Source organism: Elephantulus edwardii, unplaced genomic scaffold, assembly GCF_000299155.1.
Source record: "Elephantulus edwardii isolate Elephantulus edwardi_28Jun2011 unplaced genomic scaffold, EleEdw1.0 scaffold00130, whole genome shotgun sequence".
NCBI lineage: Eukaryota > Metazoa > Chordata > Mammalia > Macroscelidea > Macroscelididae > Elephantulus > Elephantulus edwardii.
Window position 1 is genome coordinate 3,330,557 of NW_006399880.1, and position 20,363 is coordinate 3,350,919.

The window sequence follows — 20,363 nt, forward strand, 5'->3', positions numbered from 1 at the left end:
TCACCACCGCCTTAAAGAAACAGCAGGGTAAACATCCAAAGAAGCTGGAAGAGCTGAGAAAAAAGATGGTTGGACTTCCATTTCCTCATTTGTTCAACGGAAGTTGAAAAGCTCTGTGTCATCTGTTGTTTGGCCCCTCAAGGTAGGGGTCTGAGGAGACACGGTAGGAGGATGACTTTGTTCGGTGTTTATTGTCAATGAACCAACAGAATGCAGATAGGGGAGGGAGACACTGACAGATGGACGGGCACAGAGGCCGGGGCAGAACTGCAGCTGAGAGGGTGCCCTGCCCTCCAGGGGGCAGTGGGGGGGGGAGCATCTCTCTCAAGAGGCGAGAGGTCTGGCCAGCCCGTTCCACCCTCACTGTCCTTGTGAGGAAGGAGGTGCCTGACCGTAGCCCAGGGCCTCATATCTGGGGACTGAAGATGCTAAGGCCTGTGGTCACAGACCAGGACATGGCTGCCTTATTTTCTCTGCCTCCACCTCCACAGGCGGGCCCAGCATGGGCCATCTGTGAGTCTCTCAGACATCACCCTCCCTCATTGTTCACAGCCAAGGCCAGCTTCCTGGCCGCATCTGGACTTGGAGAAAGGAGGAGGGTCTGGAACAAGGGAGCAGGTAGGAACAGGGCCCTAGGTCTTGACACACACACACCCCTTTCTTACCTCCACAGCTGGAACAGTGGAGGCTGTGGCCCATTGTGTGTAGGGGGCTGGTATCTCACATCCCACATCTGATCCCTTAAACTCAAACCATCAGCACTTTCTACCTGTCCCCCAAAGGCCTTCCATCCTCTCCTGCCCACAGCTAATCCACTCAACGTATTGATCCAGAACTATGTTCTATCTGAAACACAATCATATCATGCAAATACCCTGCCCACCCACCTGGAGCCCCACTCCCCATCCATTCTGTACTCCAGAGCCTCTTCTAGTAACACCCACTTCTCCAGCCATTGTCCCAGCAGGTCTCCTCATCCCAATGCAGAGGAAGCGGCTCCCCTACTTCCCCCCTCCACTCCTCTGTCGGAGTCTCAATGATCCCTTTCCCAGAGGCCTTCCCCAAGGACCCTGCCCACCCTACCTTCTTCTCTCTAGAGCTTCCTCTCCTCCAGCTCTCTCCTTTACCTCCTTCAACGTGGCTCTTTCTCCCAATGAACTAGCCTTGGTGCCTGGGCCTGCCTGCCCCAGCTCAGTCATGTTAAAATGTGTGGAGATAGGCTCCCCAGAGGAAAAAAGGGTCTCTACCCTAAACGGAGTGATGCCACTGTCAGGTGGGAAAAGTAGCTGGCTGGGCAAAAGACCTGGGTTCAAATCCTCTCTGCTGGGTGACCTGTGGGCAAGTCCCCTCTCCTCAGCCTCAGCTTGTCCATCTGTAGGGTGAGGGTTGCATTGTCCTCAGTTTTGAATGGGGGGTGTTAGGTGTGCGTGGAGGGGTGACAGAAGTTTCAGGAGAGGCTGAATTCACAGGAAGAACTTGCAGTGGGGGACACGGCCGCCTCCCATCCCACAGCCTCCAGTCTCTCCAAACACCAGAGTGTGGCGGCCTCTCGCGGCCTCGGCCTCCTTCCGGCCCAAGGTAATGTCCTGCCGCCTCACATCATGGACTCCTCCTCTTCCGCAATCTCTCGGTCCACCTCGATGGCTGTGTTCTCGAAGCTGGTGATGCCGCCGTACTTGCGCATGTGCACCATCAGAGGCTTGGGCGACTGGCTCCCGGCCAGCGTGGCCACGTACATGCCCGTCCGGTTCTCCTCCAGTGACGGGCCCCAGTCCATGGCCGGCCGGCTGGCCTGCTGGAGACGCTGCAAGTGAGAACAGGGGCCATGCATGTTGCAGAGACCTGACTGTCTGGGTCCTTGCAAGCCTAGGCGGCTTGAGGAGCCACTATTTTTGCCTTATGAAGTGATTCTTGGGAGCCCTGCAATTTACTGCCCTGAAAATACCCTGGAGGAGCTATGGATTGGTTCTGATTACCATTCACACCAGCAACAAAACCCCGTGGCATAGTGGTTAAAGCTCTCTGCTACTAAGGCAAAGGCCTGCAGTTCAAACCTACCATCTACTGCACAGGAGAAAGGAGAGGCAGTCTGCTTCTGTAAAGAAGCACCTCTATGCTGTCCTATAATTTTGCTGTGAGCTGGAATGGACCTGACAGTAGTGGGCTGGGTTTGGGCATTTAGGGAGTGGTTTGACCTCATCTGGATCCTATCTCCTTTGTCACTTACAAGCCCAATGGCCCTTGGGCATGGCATATAAGTTATAGGTGCTTTTCTTCCTTGTCTTTAATTTGGGAATAATTCTGTGCACAGAACTGTCTAGGAGTCCTGGGGTGATGCAAATGGTTAAGTGCTTGACTACTAATTGAAAGGTTGGCAGTTCAAACCCATCCAAAAGTGCTTCAGAAGTAAGGTCTGGCAATCTGTTTTCAAAACACTAGAGCTTTGAAAACCGTATGGTTCTCTTCTATAGACACAAGGTCACCAAGACTCCAAACTGGCAACTGACAACCAGAGGCGAAAGGCCTTTGTGAGGACAGTGGGGTGCCCCCCTCACTCCATGACCTGGTTGTTGCTTTGCAGCTGTTGAGTCCCCAACTTGTGACCACCGTGGACAATGGGATTGGATTTCTGCAGCCCACAGAGCTTTCTCTGGTGTACCATTGGGAGTGGAATGCTAGCCTTTCTTTCATCTAATTCTGGAAACTGCTGGCGCCTGTTCAACATCAAAGCAGCACACAAACTTCCACCTACATTCAGGTGCACATGAGATGCATTGACCTGGAATTGAACTCAGGTCTCCTGCACAGAAAGTATAAATTCTACCACTGAAGGATTATGTTCCCCACCTTGCAACAGGACAGGAGCTGATTAAGTGGTGGATTTTGTTATGATTGCTCCTCTGAGCATCAAGTCAATCCAGGAAATTACTCTTAAGTCCTCCTCCTAAATGGTGTGTCCTAGAGGGCTAAAAAGGTGCTTGGAAACGTGGATGGTCAGTGTAAGAAAGGAAGACCCTCAACCAAATGGTTTGGTATAGTGACTGCTGCAATGTGTACAAGTGTGCCAGAGATTATGAGGATGGCACCAGAAAGGACAGGGTGCAGATCTGTTGTTTTTAAGGTTGGTTTGAGTCATACTCCATTCAATGGTACCTAACAACAACAGAGGGCTAAGGGATTTGGGAAAGAGGCCAGGATGGGCAGAATAGTGTTGGCCTCCTGGGTCCCTTCCGGCTCAGACATTGTGTCTCTATCTAATTCTGATGTCTAATTGTGCCCTTTCCAAGCTCCAGTTTCCATGGAAGAAGAGAACTGGCTAAGATGATGATGATTAACCCTGGACATTCTAGGATTTCCTCTTTCTCAAACCTCAAACCGCATTCACAAGGCCTGCTATGCCAGAGAGGAGAGCTCCCAGACCCTAAAAGAAAGGGAGACGGCAAGCATTAAGTGGAGGTTATAAGGGAGATAAATTTGGCAATGTCCTCAGTCAAGGTCTAGCACAGCTTGTACTCAAAGCATGGTGGTATTTATTAAAGTTTTTGCTCAGAAATTTCATCTCACTTGGAATAAAATCCGAAGTGTTCACATGGTTGCCATGATCTGGCCCCTGTATACTCCCCTGACCTTGACCCCCACATCTCTCTCTCTCCTGCCTCTGCTCCAGCCACACACACCACCTTGATGCTGAAAACCACCAGCACCTCCTACCTCAGGACCTTTACATGACTGACCCTTCTACTGGAGTGCTATCTCCCTAGAAATCCAGAGAGCTCACCCTGTCCACCTAGTCAGGGCTCTGTCACCTTCTGGGCTTAAGCAGAGCAGGATGATGAGGAAAGCACAGTATTGGCAGGGTTACATTCTGTTGTATAAAGAATCACTATGACTCAGCGCCAATTCAACAACACTTCAATAGTCACACGTGCCACCTCCTAAGAAAACCTTTCTGATTATCTTTGCTAAATTCCACTTTCTGTCACTCTCTATTTCTACACTATGCATACTCAGCTTATATAATGTGTGTGTGTGTGTGTGTGTGTGTGTGTGTGTGTGTGTGTGTGTGTGTACTGTCTGGCCAAATGACTGGATGAGATCCATATGTATTCCCATTCTTTAAAAATAGGTGAACTGACAGAATGGGAAAATCAAACAATATCACTAATATCAAGTGCAAGCAAAATTCTGCTGAAGATTGTCCAAAAATGACTGGAACAGTACATTGACAGAGAACTACCAGACATACAAGGTGGAGTTAGAAGAGACTGAGACATTATTGCCACCATCATATGGATCTTGGCTAAAAGCAAAGAGTACCACATTCTTGTCTGTGTTTCATTGACTATGCAAAAGAATGTGACTGTCTGGATCACAACAAATTGTGGCTAACTTTGAGGATAACGGGAACCCTAGAACACCTGTTTGTGCTTATGTAAAACCTATAGTTGGACCAAGAAGCAGGATCCAGAACAGAGCAAGGAAACACTGCATGGTTCAAAATCAGGAAATGAATGCTTCAGGGATGTATCTTGTCTCTGTACCTTTCTTTTCAAACTATAGGAGGAACAGATCATTAAGGAGGCTGGACTTTACTAGGAGGAATGTGGTATGAGGATTGGAGGAAAACTCTCCAGCAACCTGCGATATGCAGATGACTCAACCTAGTATGCTGACGCTGAGGAGGACCCGAAATGTTTGTTGCAGAAGGTCAAGTGCTACAGTCTTCAATATGGATTGAAGTTCAACATCAAGAAGACAAAGATTCTCACCATGATAGATGGAGAAGAGATTGAAGTTATTAATAATTTCAGCTTGCTTGGCTCCACAATCAATATGCTTAGCACTAGCGGTCAGAAAATCCAAAGATGAATTGCACTGGGGAAGTCTGCTGTCAGGGGCCTCTCCAAGTGCTAAAGAGCAATAGTGATGTCAGTCTAGAAGAGACTAAGTGCACCTGATCCAGGCTATGGTCTTTGCAATTACTTGCTATGCATCAGAGAACTGACAATGACAGAAGAAGAATTGATGCCTTTGAGTTGTGGTGCTGGAGAAGAGTGCTGAACATATACCATGGAGTGCCAAGAGAATAAACAGATTTGTCTTGGAGAGGATGCAACCAAGTTTCTCCTTGGAGGCTAGGATTTTGAAGCTCTGTCTCACATACTCTGGACACATGGCCAGGAGAGACAAGTACTTGGAGAAGGAAGGACATCATATGTGGAAGGGTGGAGGTACAATGCAGGAGAGGAAGACACTAGATGAAATGGATTGATACAGTAACTGGGGTAATGGAGGTAGGTATGTCAGAGTCAGTGAGACTGGCTCAGGATGGGGCAGGATTCAGAGCTATTGTGCACAGGGTCACTATGAGTTACAGGTTACTCGATAACACATAACAACAACAAGTGTGTGTGCTTATATATATATATATAGAGAGAGAGAGAGAGAGAGAGCTGATTGTTGTTAGATGCCATCAAGTCAGTCAGCTCTGATTCACAGTGATACAACTTACAACAGAATGAAACCCTGCACCATCCTTACCATCTCCACTGTTCTTAAGTCCACTATTGCAGTCACTGGATCAGTCCATCTTACTAGAGTCTTCTACACACACACACACACACACACACACTGGGTCTATAGATCCAATATCTTTATGCATTCGTTTGTTTACTATCTGTCACCTGTATTAAAGTACAAGTTCCCTGAGAGCAAGCAATTGGATTTATTTACAGTTGAACTAACGTGAGTGCCTAGACCATAGCTTCTCAAGCTGTGCATGGCTCACACTTCAGGCCAGGCCATTTTTTGCTGTGGGGCTATTCTGTACAATAAAGTATGTTTAGCAGTTTTGTTGACCTCGACAGAGACAATAAGATTGGCACAGAATAGAGCAGGGTTTAAGGCTGCCGTACATAGAGTTGATATGAGTCACAAGTGACTCGACAGCACTTAACAACAACAACCTACTTGAGGGCAGTATATCTCACTTTGTCTTCATTACAGCAACTAAAAATGTCCCCAGACAATGCTATACATGTCCTTTAGGGGTATAATCACCCCAGTGAGAGGGTCATGTACAAACATGTTGTTGTTATGTGCTGTTGAGTCACCTGAAACTCATAGCGACCCTATGTACATCAGCTCTGAAGCCTGCCCTGTCATAGTGACCCTATAAACAGCAGGGCTGAAACTTGCCCTGTCCTGCACATTGTTCAAGCCCATTGTGGTAGAGTCACTGTGTCAGCCCGTCTTGTTAAGAGTTTTCCTCTCTTTCTCTGATCCGCCATTCTTACCCTCAACTCCTGGCCCTAGAATTGAGCCCTAACCATGGTCCATCTCTTAGCTAAATGCTGATTTATGTTTTTGTCTCTGCACTATCCTTGTGCTACTAAATCCCAAATGAATGTAAAAAACCATCTTAAGAACAGATTTGAAGCATTGAATGCTAATGACCGAAGATAAGATGAGTTGTAGGGTAATGTTAGTGATATTAACCATGAAAGAAGCGAAAGGTCATTTCATTAAAGACAGGGAAGAAATAAAAGGCTAAAGTCGATTTCGGAAGAGACTCTCAAACTTGCACTGGAATGAAAAGAGGTCAAAACAAGCGGATGAATGCTGAAGTAAGAGAGCTGAACAGAATGTTTCAAAGGGCAGCTCGATAAGACAAAGCAGAGTATTATAATGAAATGTGCAAAGAGCTGGAGTTAGAAAGCCAAAATGAAAGAACACGTTCAGCATATCTCAAGCTAAAAAATATTGAAGAACAAATTCAAGCCTCGAGTTGCAATACTGCAAGATTCTATGGGCAAAATTTTGAATGATGTAGGCAACATCAAAAGAATATGGAAGGAATACAGAGACAGTGAACCAAAAAGGATTGGTTGACACTAAACCATTTCAGAAAGTAGCATATAATCAAGAACCAACAGCAGTATTGAAGGCTCTGGCAAAAAATAAGCCTCGAGGAATCAATGGCGTAATTGAAGTGGTTCAACAAACAAATGTATGCTTACTAGTCTTGGCCAAAAAATTTGGAAGACAGCTACCTGGTCAATTGACTGGAAGAGATCCATATTTGAACCTGTTCAATAAAAAGGTGATCCAACAGAGTGTGGAAATTATCAAACAATATCATATGCAAGTAAAAGCCTGCTAAAGATTATCGGAGGTGGGGAGAAACAGCTGGAAATATTGACACAGAATTGCCAGAAATTCAAGCTGGATTCAAAAGAGGCCATGGAACAAGGGTATCATCGTTGATTTCAGATGGATCTAAGCTGAAAGCAAAGAATACAAGAAATATGCTTACTTGTGTTTTATTGACTATACAAAAGCATTTGACTGTGTGGGTCATAACAAATTATGGATAACACTGAATGAACTGGAATCCCAGATGACTTAATTGTGCTCTTGATAAACCTATGCGTAGACCAAGAAGCAGTTGACAGAACAGAACAAGGGAATGTTACATTGTTTAAATACACGAAAGATGTACATCAGGGTTGTTTGTATTCTTTCTCCATACATAGTCAGTCTATATGTTTAGCAAATCATTTGAGAAGCTTAGCTATATGAAGAAGAATGTGGCATCAAGATTGGAAGAAGAAGACTCATCAAGAAATTGCACTATTCAAAACAACACATTCTTGCTTGCAGGAAGTGGAGAAGCCTTACACACTTACTGAAGATAAAAAACGTGTACAGCCTTTAATATGGATTACATCTAAACATCAGAAAGACAAAAATCCCCATCTCTTGAGGGTGCAACATGATAGATGGATTGAGAGCAACATGATAGATGGAGAAAAGATTGAAGTTGTCAGTAATTTCATTTTACTTGGATCTATAATCAGCAACTGTCAAGAAATCAAAAAAGATATATTGCACTGGGAAAATTTGCTGTCAAGGACCTCTTTAAAATACTAAAGGAGGAATGCAAAGACTGAGGTGTACACAGGGCAAGCCACGATCATGGCAATTGTTTCCTTATGCACCTGAAAGTTGGGCAATGACTAAAGAAGACCGAAGAAGAATCAATGTCTTTGAATTGCGTTGTTAGAGTGTTGAATATCCAAAACTGCCAAAAGAGCAAACAAATCAGTCTCGGGGAAAGTACAAATAGGATACTCGTTAGAGGCAGTGGTGGTGAAGCTTTGTTTCTTACGCTTTGTCAGAAAAACAGAGGAACAGTCTGAACAAGATGGATTGACATAGTGACGACAACGGGCTTGAGTTTGGGAGAGATTAGGACGGTGGAGGATGGAGCAAGTTTCAGGTCTGTTGTTCATAGGACCACGATGAGTTGTAGTTGGCATGTTGGCACCTAACAACAACCAGTGAGTGGCCATTGGGTTCCTTCCAATCCTTGATAACACCTTATATGTCCAGATGGGACCGTGCCCCACAGTTTCCAATAGCTGCTTTCCAGAAGCAAATCACAAGGCCTTTCTTTTAAAGGGCCTCTGGATAGATATTTAACAGGCAGAAACGTTCACTGTATCATCCAGGGACTCCATATCTCAAGAGAGGTGTATTATTACTTTTACCCTATACCTCCAGATAGGTGTATTATTAATTTACCCTACACCTCCAAGTTTATTATTATTATTATTATTACTATTATTATTATTATTATTCTACCCCATATTATCTGAAAGTAAGGCTAACTGAGAACAATTAAGTTGGCCAAGGTCACACAGGTGGTAAGTGGAGACACTGCACTTGACCCCAGGCAGTGTGACCCCTCCTGGGATTTTAAATGCTCCACTTTTCTACCTCTCACAATGCTGAGTATGTCTGTGAACCTCTCACAACATCTCTATCAATGAGTATCAACATCTCCATTTTAAAGATGGAGAAACTGTTACGTTAAGTTGGTTTGCACCCCTCATGCAGCTCCGCAGCCCCCAGCTCTTCCTAACCCCACCTTTATGTCCTCACACAGAGGGAGGCTCTTTGTTAGCCCTGGTAGAAATGGCTGCGGCCATGTCAGCCAGACCACTCCCCAAGTTCAGCCATTGCCCTGTTTCCAGCTGCTGTGTGAGTTGGAACAACTCCCTTCTCAGACCCTCAGATGCTTGAAAGCTGGGGTGTCAGTAAAGTGGAGGAGGACAGGCTGTCTTGGGAATGGGGAGTTGATCAGGGAGAAAGGCTCCAGTTCCCAGAAGACAAAGGGTCCTCAAGCTTCACTTGTGAACCTCTGGAAATCCTGGGCTCCCCAACAAACACTGGGGCATGTGGATGAGGCTGTGGGGTGAGCCTTGCAAAGAGCCCTTGCCAGTTCAGGAGCTCTGCCTGCCAAGCTCAGGGCTGCCAGCACTGACTCACTAGGTGCTGAATCCAGGTTCTGCCATTTGCAAAAGCTTGGCCCTGGGCAAGTTAAGGTTAAGTGGAGCTGTGTGAGGGGTGCAAACCAACTTGGGGTCTTATTTATATGTGTCAATTTTCATGGTAAATATTCCCGTTATAGTCAGATTCATGCTATCAATAATTTAGTAACTGAGCACAACATTCCTAAATAATTATCAATGAGTTAGCTCTCCTGAACCAGTATTAGCTGCCTCCGGTCCCAGGAGTTGGTGGGCTCGCTCTCCAGGCCCGGGCAGGCTCACTCCAGGACTGCCTGTCATGATAGCCTTTGGCCACCAGAGGGCCTCACACTCAAAGTTGCTGCAGAGGAAGGCTCAGAGTACAAAGGACACCCCTAACCCCACCTTCTGGAGGTTCATGGAGAGGATTTCCTGGTGGTCACACAGCATGTCAGCTGGTCCAGGAAGGGCCATTACTCTTCTCTTCCAAAGCCGTAGCTCCCCCACATCAAATAGCTTGCATTCTCTAATCAAGGCGTCCTGGATTTCTCCCCAACGCCTTGCTATGAGTAAGACTCACAGCATCATTCCTTTCTAGGCCATCCATGGGTCACAGCAGTGCTCTAGGGAAGCAGCAATGACTGTCCATTACTTGTGGTCCCTCAATGTTGACTCTCAAAAGGAACAATGGGCTGGTGTCAGACTATGAATCCTGATCCGTGTCCCACTTACTGTGGGTCCTTGGGCAAATCCTTGGTCCTTCTAGATCTCCCTAAGATATGTTAGCCAGCAGCACAGGCCTCTGAACTGGGCCCCCACTCGGAGACCCTGAGCCTTCCTCAACATAAGCATGTCTGAGTTATTTGATAATTCGGCCTTCCTGTTAGGATAAATGATTCAAGCTAAAAGAAATTTGTGAAGGTCTCCATAAAAGTGTTGGTGGAGATATTCTTTGCTCTGCTGTATCAATCCAGAGCAGGGCCACGGGCAGGGGAGTCTGAGGGTGGTAGGAGTGGGGCAGACTCACCTCCCAGAGCGAACCCTCCTCTCGGAGCACGGCCACCAGCATGCCGGCTGGGATCATGAGGCAGGACAGCAGGCCCATCAGGATGCCCAGCAGCTCCGCCCAGGCTGGGAAGCGGTAGCTGCCATACTCTGAGGGCTGGTACTTGACGACGCTGTACACCAGCAGAGCCTGCAGGGTGGGGACTCCCAGCATCACAGCGGGCTTGGGGCAGCCCAGGTCTGAGCTAACTTAAGGCCTGAGACATCCCAGCCCAGGGCCACCCCAAGACCTGAGAGAGAGCCCAGCCAGCCCAATTGGGGTCTGAGATGGTCCAGGCCTAGAACCCTTGCGTGACGTGAGACAACCCAGCTCTGCATAACCCAGATGCCTGAGATCCTCAATTCCTGAGCTTCCTCAACCCCACTGCCCAGGAAAGCATAGCCCTGGGCCCAAGTCCAGAGGCCTAGGGAACACCTACCTACTTTGCCATCTCCTCAGCCCAACCCAGCACACAATCTGAGCACATCAAAGGAGAAGGGAGTAGACCAGGGTCCTGGTACCCACCTATCCCTCAGCCCCAACAGAAGCTCTGCTCTGGCCAGGGCAGACCTACTAGAGCGAATGCTCAGAGGAGACCCCTGCTTTCAGCCCTGGGTCCCAGCCAGACACCTTCCCTCCCACCCAGGTTACCAGGAGTGTAGCTGGGGACAGGAACAGCCAGCAGGCCCTGAAGTAGAGGCCAGGCTTGAAGCCCAGCATCATGTGGATGTCCCGGCAGAACCTCTGGATACCTGCACAGGGAGGGGAGGAGAGTGGCCCCCCCCCACAGCCCCATAAGCTCCAGCAGCCCCTCTTCCACCCCAGCAGCTCCCACTGGAAACCCAGGGCCCCAAAGACCAGGGATTTTGGGGAGACTCTCACAGCCCCACAGCTCGAGGTGGGGAGCCCCGGCCCCACCTCCCGCGCCTTCTCACCATACACCCGGGTGACAGCGAGGCACGTAGTGATCACCACCACCATCAGCCCAAAGCTGGCGCTGTAGTCATCCAGAAGGACCAGCCAGTACATGCCCCCCTGGAACACAAGTCACAGCTCTGGGGGCCTTCCCGGCCTCGTGCTCTGCTGCACCCCCCTTCTCAGAAGAAGCGAGCTGATAGCCAGGTCATCTGGGAGAGCAAGACCATGCACCATCTTGCTTGATCTTGACAAACTATACATTGAACCCCATTCTACTGGTGGGGTGAAGCAGGCTCAGAGACCGAGACCACTCAGCAAGTTTAGGAACAAAGGTTCTACCCAAGTGTCCAGGCCCCAAAATCCAAACATGTGATCTTAAAGCCAAGCTGGTCTCACATGGGAGATGGGGTCTGGTTGGGGAGAAGTGGGGGGGGGGGGGTTAGATGTATCTCAAAGAGGAGGTGGTCAGTGTTTGCTCATCCAGGTTGAGACGCCCACAGGCATCCACCCTAGCCTCTCCTGGCTGCTCCCACATTACTCCCTCCCTGTCCCTGCACCACTCACATCAGTGGTAAGGATCAGCCCCATCAGGTACATGGCCACACAGATGAGCCCGGAGAACACAACCTTCTTGGGCCGCAGGTAGTACGGGAACTCGTCCGTCACAGCCGTCACGATGGTCTCCAGAAAGGCAAACTGAGGGGGTGGGCGGGGGTCAGAGCTCTGCCCGACCATGCACAAGCACCCACACGCACCAACACGGCCGCATGCACCACGAGATGCCCGTGAAATGACCACAAGGCTCACCTGGCTGTCCAAGCCCAGAGTCAGAAGCATGAAGAAGAAGAGAAAGGACCAGAAGGGCGACAGAGGCAGCATGGTCATGGCCTGCGGGTAGACAACAAAGGCCAGGCCGGGGCCTGGCGCCAAGGGCACAAGGGGTCAGCAGCCTGGGGCACACGTGGGCATCCACGTGCACACACACAGGCACCGTGGCTAACACTGTCGTGGGCACGCTCATTTAACCCAGAGACGCACATTCAGTGCACACTTCCTATGCTCCCTTCACTCTAGGCCGCAGGCCAGCACTTTGTAGGTGCACAATAAAGACCGAGAAAATAAATTATGAGCACACGAACAAGCACAGGCTCCAAAATCTAGAACCTCACTTGAATATACCCACGTGCGTAAAAGGAGCCCTTGAGGCACAATGCGTTAAGGGAGAAGGATGTGGCAGACTACTTGTGGGAAGATTTCCAGCCTTGAGAACCTTAAGGGCCTGTTCTACTCTGTCCTCGAGGGTCACTATGAGGAGGGATTGCCTGGCACTAAGTGGGCGGTATGCACAGAATTGTGTGCACAAAAATTCCGCTACCCAGTAACTTGTTACATCCACTGGCACAGCCACAAGACACACTGATCCACAAGTTCATTCGCACCCTCATTCATTTGCACATAACATTCTGACACAGGATATGACTCATTGGACAAAAAAGGCACAAAACATAAGGCAATCTCCTACTGGTTTACCCCCTTCCGAGGTTAACACGCACTTATTTGCCCATCCATCCCTTTACACATGGGCCCTCAGAGACCAGCTAAGACCCAGTATACACACTCGTCACAACTTTCTTGCCCAGGCCCTCACCTCACCAGGGCCCGGCAGCCTGCCCACCTGCTCTGGCCACTTGGTCCACAGGCACACCCAGCTCCTGAGACATGTAGCCCAGCACAGAGAAGATAGCGAAGCCAGCCAGGATGCTGGTGATGGCATTGCCCAGCGTGACGATGAATGTGTCTCTGCCAGAAGAAGTCCAGTCACTCAGGTCAGTGTGAGTCAGCCACGTCCTCACGCTTGGACCTGCCTCTGTCCTTTCCTCCTGTCACCCCCGAGGTCTGGGAGGCTCAGGCACTGACCTGTAGATGTTCTGGTGAAACGTGTTGTAGGAGGCGAAGGTGAGGAGACCCCCAAAGCCCACTCCCAGAGAGTAGAATATCTGAAGGGCAGCCTCAATCCACACCTGTGTGGAGGAAGGATGGAGAGGGAGGGCACGGGGAGGTCAGTGAGGACCTCGGGCCAAGGAAAGAGAGGAGAGGAGAGGGCCAGGGAGAGACAGCAGACACGAGTCCCACACATCTGGGAGCAAACCCCAGTTCCAACACTTGCACTGCAGGACTAGGACATGCACCTCCCCATCTCTGACCCCAGATGCCCCATTCTGAAGGAATTCTAGTTGAATGTAGATTTTCCAGTAGATTCATATTAGCAATAATATCACTTAACCTCTTCACTTCCTCTCAGCTTCACCACTTCCTAGCTGGATAGCTTGAGTGAACCCATTGCCCTTCGGGGCCTCAGCTCCCTCCTCTAGTACTTAATTCGTTCACTTCAAGGGGCAGTCTCGCTTACTATGACTCATGACAACACCATATTTGTCAGAGAAGGACTGTGCTTAGTGAGGTTTTCAAGGACTAATTTTTTTTTCACCAGACCTTTCTTCTGCAACACCAATAGGCAGACTCAAATCTCCAGCCTTTCAGTTAGCAGCCATACCAGGGACAATTCGCACCACCCAGGGGCAAAGATGAAGTGCTGACACCCTAAGTGTTAAAGCAAAGTCAGGCACAAAATTATGGATAGAAGGAGAATTGATGCCTTTGAGCTGTGATGCTGGAGAAGAGTGTTGAATACACCATGGACTGCCAGGAGAACAGACAGGTTGATTCTGGAAAGGGTTAAACCAGGCTGCTCCTTGGAGGCAAGGATTCTGAATACTTTTTGACATACTTTGGACATGTTGAAAGGAGGGACCAGTCCTTTGAAAGGGGCATCATGCTTGAGAGGGTGGAGGGAAAGCTCAGGAGAGGAAGGTCCTTGATGAGATGGATTGATTCAGTCAGTGACTGGGGTAATGAAGGTAGATGTGTCAGAGACAGTGAGATTGGCACAGGACAGAGCAGAGTTTAGGGCTGTTGTGCATAGGGTCACTATGAGTCACGGGTGACTTCGCAGCACAAAACAACATCTCTATCATTATTGTTTTTATGATTATTATAACCAGCAACACTTTGCTTGGGGTTTTAGAGTCAGACAAGGCTAATTTGAGACCCCAGCTCTGCCAGGTCCCTAGCAGTGTGGAGCTTCTTACTAACTTATTTGAGTCTCAGTTTCTTCATCCACACACTGGAGACAATTATGTCTACATCATGGGATTGTTAAGAATAATAAATGGAGGCTGCCCTCAGCCCCTGGCTCGGGAAGAGCCGTCGCGGCCCTCTACCCGGGACGGGCTGCCCTCAGCCCCCGGCTCAGGGCGAGCCGTGCCATCTGACCCCTGGGTGGGGAAGGAAAAAAACAACAACAAAAAAAGAATGCCTAGGGTATCCAGAGAATGATACCTAGGCCACCTTCTGCCTCCCTCTCCCCCAGTAAACCTGAAAGCAACACCCTCAAAGCCCTTCTATTTGTAACTCACAAGTTTGTTCTCTCTAGGTTTGCTCCCTTTCCTATAGGTAACCTTAACACTGAGTTTTACTCCAGAACTGACCCTGAACCCAGTGCCAGTGACAAAAAGGAAATACAACTGACAGATAAGGAAGCAAAGGAGGATGGAGCCTCTGGGCTCAACCAGCCATCCCCACTGGACCCACCTGGGAAAACACTTTGCAGTCCAGAGGGGAGCAAATGAAAGGAAAATATCTTCTAACAGAACAAGAAGGCAAGCAGCTTTAACCCAAGACCACCAGTAAGGTGATAAAGTGTCCTCCCTTCCCCCCTTTACATCTACACCCCTGTTCAGCATAAAGAAGCCAGAGAGTCGGCATCCAGTTCCCAAATCAATAAGACAGTTGGTTTAATTACTATTGGAAAGTGCTTGTCATTCCTCTGTAGCATCTGGTCCTCACTGGACCCTCATCATTTCCTTCACCTGCTCGCCCCACTGACCAAACTGTGCAGCTCTGCAACTGCATCCTGGCCCATCCTCACCCTTCTGCCCCCAACCCTCACCTCCTTGTACCCCCAATATGTTTTTCCCAATAAAATTAAAAAAAGAATAATAAATGGAGAAGATGCTCAGCACCAGGGCTCACCACATGGATCCTTTGTCCCTGTTCTCCCTTTCCAAAGTGTCCTCTTCCCACTCTGCCCCTTCCCCTTAGCCCTGAAGACCTCACCTTGGAAGACAGCAGGTGTTGGAACTGGGGGGTGAGATAGAATTGGATGCCCTTCCAGGCGCCTGGCAGGGTGACTCCTCGGACCAGCAGCATGAGCAGGATGAGGTAGGGGAACGTGGCTGTGAAATACACCACCTGAGACAGGTGGGGAGCGAGGGCAGGGTCAGCTTCCTCTAGCCTGCTCCTCCTGAACTCCTGTCCTGGTTACTTGCCTCCCCCTGTTCCCCACTGCCCAGGCTCATAACCAGCCCTTTCATCCATAAAGCTTCTCAATCCCTCCCACGGTCCCTTTTGTTTGTCATACATTCAACTCATCAGCAAAGTCCTGTCACTCTGGGTCTGTAGAGCATCTCAAATGCCTCCACTGCCTCTCCACTGAAGCCTGCCCAGATCTCCAGCAGCGTACATTCGAGAGAGGCCTTACACCCCACCACTGCCCTGCCCACTGTCCCTTGTCTACCCAACACCCGAGTTCTCATCATCCTTAGAGAGTCATTGTTCCCAAGCTCCCCTCCGCACTATTCCTTTCCCCCACAGTTTCAGCCACTATGCATCTTCACTCTCTGGTTGTGGCTTGGACATGATTAGCTCAACTCTGTCTTATTTGTCTTCTTTAGAAAAGTTGTTTCTCTTAAACAACAATTCTGGGCAATTTGCAGAAGGGCAGATTCTAATTTATAAAGGATTGAGTAAACACAAGTCTTTCTGAAATGGTTTCTCACCTTCCCACACTCCTTTATAACTTAGAGTGGATACTTACAAATTTGTACTCCCAGCATCTACCTCACTTTCGTCACAAAAGAGAACCCACCCACACTTGCCCTATCCGCTAGATGGGGTAATTCTATCCCTAGATCCTGGGGTGGGCACATGACCCGGTTACAGCCAATTAGATCACATCATTTTCCAGGCTACACTGAGATGGGTACATGACCCAGCTCACCCAATGAGACCCAACTCTGAGTCATTTACAAACTAGATGCAAAGAAGTCTTCATTAAGCAGAAATAACACAAGCCTAGAGGTTTTATCCAAACACATGGAGAAATGCAGAAGACGACAATTTGGAAGACAGCCAGGCTGAGAGACCGTGAGAGTCAAATTCCTAATAATGCACCAAGATCTAGTTATGCCTGAAGCACACAATGTCTAGACTTTCTAACTGAAAACTGGGTTCTAGTCATCTGCATCTCCAACAGTTCTGACCCAGACATTTACCCTCCAAGCCCTCCGTGAACAGTTGTCAGGCCCCTTCAAAATGCCAAGTATGGCTACAACCTTGGGTCACATACGGGTCCTAGTAACAAAGGCTTCTAGTCAGCTAGGCCCATGCACCATCCTCACTGTCAGATCTTCCCTGGGGCAACACATCTGCCTCCAAAGGCCTCTTGCTTCCCCTATTCCCAGCTGCAGTCCACTTGCTCTCTCAGATTCAGTTCAAAGCCTGTTTCCTCCATGAAGCTCGCCTTCTCAGCTCCCCCGGGCCTCCCCCAGCTTTACCTTGCCAGAGGACTTGACACCCTTGAGGATGCAGAGGAACACGATGACCCAGGCGAGCAGCAGGCAGAGGCAGAGGTTCCAGCGGATCTCACCAGGGCTCCCGATGCCCTGGCTGCCTTGGATGTGCAGGACGTAGCGGCTGTGAGAGACACACGTGGAGTAAAGAGGTGCCGGCCGCTGGGCTGTACTGGAGATTCTGTTTGACGTCCCTCCTGTCCACTCCCTACCCTTCTGTGATCACCACTGTGCCCAGAGGCTGGTGTCTACACCGCCTGGCTCCCTGCTCCTCTGGTTTTTATGGGGGGGTTTGGCCAATGGCATCAGCAGGGGCCTGAGGGTATAGGAGGAGTGAAGGGAGGGGTATTTACATGCATGTGCGCACACGCCATCCAAGTTCTGCTATGGTTTCCTTCTTGTAGCCACATTCTTCCTGTCTACCTTCTTCCAAGGCTCCAACTCTCCCCTGCTTCCCATAACATGGTTTTCTACCCTTGCCTCTTTGGTTAAGGGGAAGAAATCCCTCTCCCTATCATTGGTCTCTGATGCCTCACCTTTCCTTGTCCATCTCCTTAACCTCTGTAAAGGCCCTTCATTAAGCTATCTTTAATTAGACCTTTAGAGAGTGCCATCTGCTTCCTGCCTGCACCCTGACAGAAGCAGTCAGCCATGGTGTTTCCATGGAGACCCTTGTAGCTGCCAGTGACCATGTCAGGCTCTTTGGCTTTAAGCTGCAGATTTGAGTCTATCCTCCCTTCTAGTCCGACGTCGTTTTCAGTGGGTGCAGGCACTCTGGATGGATTTTGAATGGACAGATGAATGAACTGTTATAATAAAGGTAGGTTTGAGATTTAGAAATGGGACCCATCGAGGGAAAACTGAACAGCAACCTTTTGCAGGTTAAGGGTGGGAGAAATCTGTCTGTGTCTTCTGGACAGCCAATGGCCTCCACCTAGGTACTGGGCTACCGTGGATTGTTCTAGAATGGGATCAGAATCTGGAGTTCTGAAACAGGGTCAGAATCCTTCCTTGCTGCCAGCTACTGCACAAGTCTCTGGATATTGTTTTCTCAGCTGAAATACGGGCAACAGGTGGGTTGATGGCCTGTGCTATTCTGATACTCTCCTTCACAAGAGGCTGGCAGTGTGCCCCACGGTGAATGCTTCACCTGAATTACCTACTTAATCCTCACCACAAACCGTTGCTGCATTATAGTCTTACCTTTGTAGTGGGGTAAATTTAAGAAGGCTCTTACTATGCATGGTTCAGACCCTATGCTAACAACTTTATCTATGCATGTTATACAGGCTTAATGAACATTTATTAAACAAAAGAATGAGTGAATAGCTGAAAATCATCCTGAAAAGTAGGGACCAATATTATACCCTTTTATAGGGGAAGGGGATGATGCTCTAAAAGATTACTATTACTGCTATAATGATCATTATTATAATTTTTTGCTACCACTTATTGAAGGAGCTTTGGTATTCTAGTGGTAAGAAACTGTGCTGCAATTCCAAAGGCCCATGGTTCAAATCCACCAGCTGCTTCGCTGGAGAAGGATGGGCAATCTCCTCCCATGTGACTTACTGCCTCTGAAAACCTGTTGGTGGGTCAGCTATGGGTTGGTTCTGAGTTGACGGCACACAGCCACCATTTATTGAGCATGTACTATCTGCCAGGCTGAGTGAGACAATTTTTTTGAGCTATCCAATTGATACGGATTCTTTCTTTGCATCCATACCACCACCCCTGACATTGCTCCTAACTCCTATTATTATTTTCATGATGAAGCAACAGAAGCCAAATGAATCATCCAAGGTCACACAGCTGGTTGGGTGAAGGGGGAGATTAGAATACAGAGTCCACCTAACACGAGCACAGGAATTTGGCCTTCGAGGTCCAGGCTGAGCCCTTAAGGAGACCCCCTCCAAGGGAGCTCTGATGACCTAGTGGCAAGACGCTGCACTGCAATCCCAGAGGTATGCGGTTCAAATCCACCAGATGCTCTGCTGGAGAAGGAGGGGGCAATCTCCTCCTGTACCAGTCAGATCTGATTTGATGGTACACATAAAAATAATACAATAAAATTTTTTTTTAAAAAAAGGAGACCACCTCTGTCCTTCCCTTCGCCCAGCCCTGCACCGATCACCGAGGCCTGGCCTGACCTCCAGTACTCCTCGCTGGGGCTGACGGTGCTGGTGAGGTTGAGGGGCAGGGCCCCGTTGCCGTCCTTGGAACCTCTGTGCTCCAGGCAGAGGTCCGTGTTCCACCAGTTCCCGCAGTGCTCCCAGGGCAGGTTGCTGGTGAGGGAGGCGAAGAGGTAGAAGAGGACGTAGGCGATGATCATGTTGTAGTAGATGGCCACCAGGCCTACGATGAGCAGCATGGCCGCACCGGCACCTGGGGGCAGGGCACAAGGGGGCTGGCTTCCTCGGAGAGCCACCACTTCTCTGGGCTTCACACCCCTCCCAGCCTCCCTCAGATCTCATCCACCCCTGGGACCTCGAGGCCTCACCTTTGAAGAGGGGGCTGATTTTCCAAACAGCCAGAGGTCCCAGGCTGGAGAACTGGCCCAGAGAGAGCTCGAGGAAGAAGAGGGGGATGCCGCAGATGGCCAGCATGAGGAAGTAGGGCACAAGGAACGCGCCTGTGGAAGAGGGGAGTGGGGGTGTAGGTCTCAGATGTGTTAGCTCTCCCCTCAAGCGGCTTCTCACGTGGATTGGATGGTGTTTGCAAGTCTGTCTGCTCTTTCACACCGGAGGGAAGTCATTGAGGATGGAGGTCAGGGCAGAGAGTGACTCGCCTCTCTTGTCTCAATGCCCAGAGCAGGGTGGGACGCAGAGAACTGGAAGAGGGGATGGACACTCACCGGAGAGACCATGAACTCTTCTGTATAGAAATCAATCCTTCAGAATCTGGCTTCAGCCTACCTGCTTCCCAAGCCCTCCTCATAACACTTGTGGTGTCACTGACCCAACATGCATCCATTTTTCTCCCTATGTCAGTGCCCATCTCTCCTTGAGTGCAGAACTGATGTCTTTGAATTGTAGCATTGGAGAAGAGCACTGAATAGCCCATGGACTCCCAAAGGAACAAACATGTCTGTTGGAGGAAGTGCAGCCAGCATGCTCTTTAGAGCCAAAAATGATGAAACTTCATTCCACATACTTTGGGCAGGTTGTCGGGGTGCAAGTCCTTGGAAAGGGGATCATAATGGGGGAAATGGGGGATCAGAGAAAGGAACGAAGACCTCCAACAAGCTGAACTGACACCATGTCTATAACAGTGGACTAGAGCAGGTTGGGGCTGGTGACAAAGGAGCAGAACAGGGCAGCGTTCAAAACTGATGTTCACAGGGTTGGGATGAGTCGTATTGATGCTACAGAACCTAATAACAACCCTGAGGGCACT

At 49.1% G+C, this 20,363-nt stretch overlaps 1 protein-coding gene across 1 annotated transcript in view; it reads right to left on the reverse strand.

Annotated features, from left to right (window-relative positions):
• Window positions 1–1,559: 1,559 nt before the first annotated feature.
• Window positions 1,560–20,363, reverse strand: part of SLC6A7 (solute carrier family 6 (neurotransmitter transporter), member 7) — a 30,252-nt gene continuing 11,448 nt past the window's right edge. Inside the window, exons 3-14 of the mRNA XM_006893696.1 lie at window positions 19,468–19,599; window positions 19,118–19,352; window positions 16,953–17,091; window positions 15,454–15,588; window positions 13,195–13,298; window positions 12,953–13,077; window positions 12,085–12,197; window positions 11,842–11,973; window positions 11,295–11,394; window positions 11,011–11,111; window positions 10,342–10,509; window positions 1,560–1,804 (exon numbers count right to left, since the gene is read on the reverse strand). Coding sequence (XP_006893758.1) covers window positions 1,595–1,804; window positions 10,342–10,509; window positions 11,011–11,111; window positions 11,295–11,394; window positions 11,842–11,973; window positions 12,085–12,197; window positions 12,953–13,077; window positions 13,195–13,298; window positions 15,454–15,588; window positions 16,953–17,091; window positions 19,118–19,352; window positions 19,468–19,599 — 1,694 coding nt within the window. The 3' untranslated portion in view covers window positions 1,560–1,594. The remainder of the gene's footprint in view (window positions 1,805–10,341; window positions 10,510–11,010; window positions 11,112–11,294; window positions 11,395–11,841; window positions 11,974–12,084; window positions 12,198–12,952; window positions 13,078–13,194; window positions 13,299–15,453; window positions 15,589–16,952; window positions 17,092–19,117; window positions 19,353–19,467; window positions 19,600–20,363) is intronic.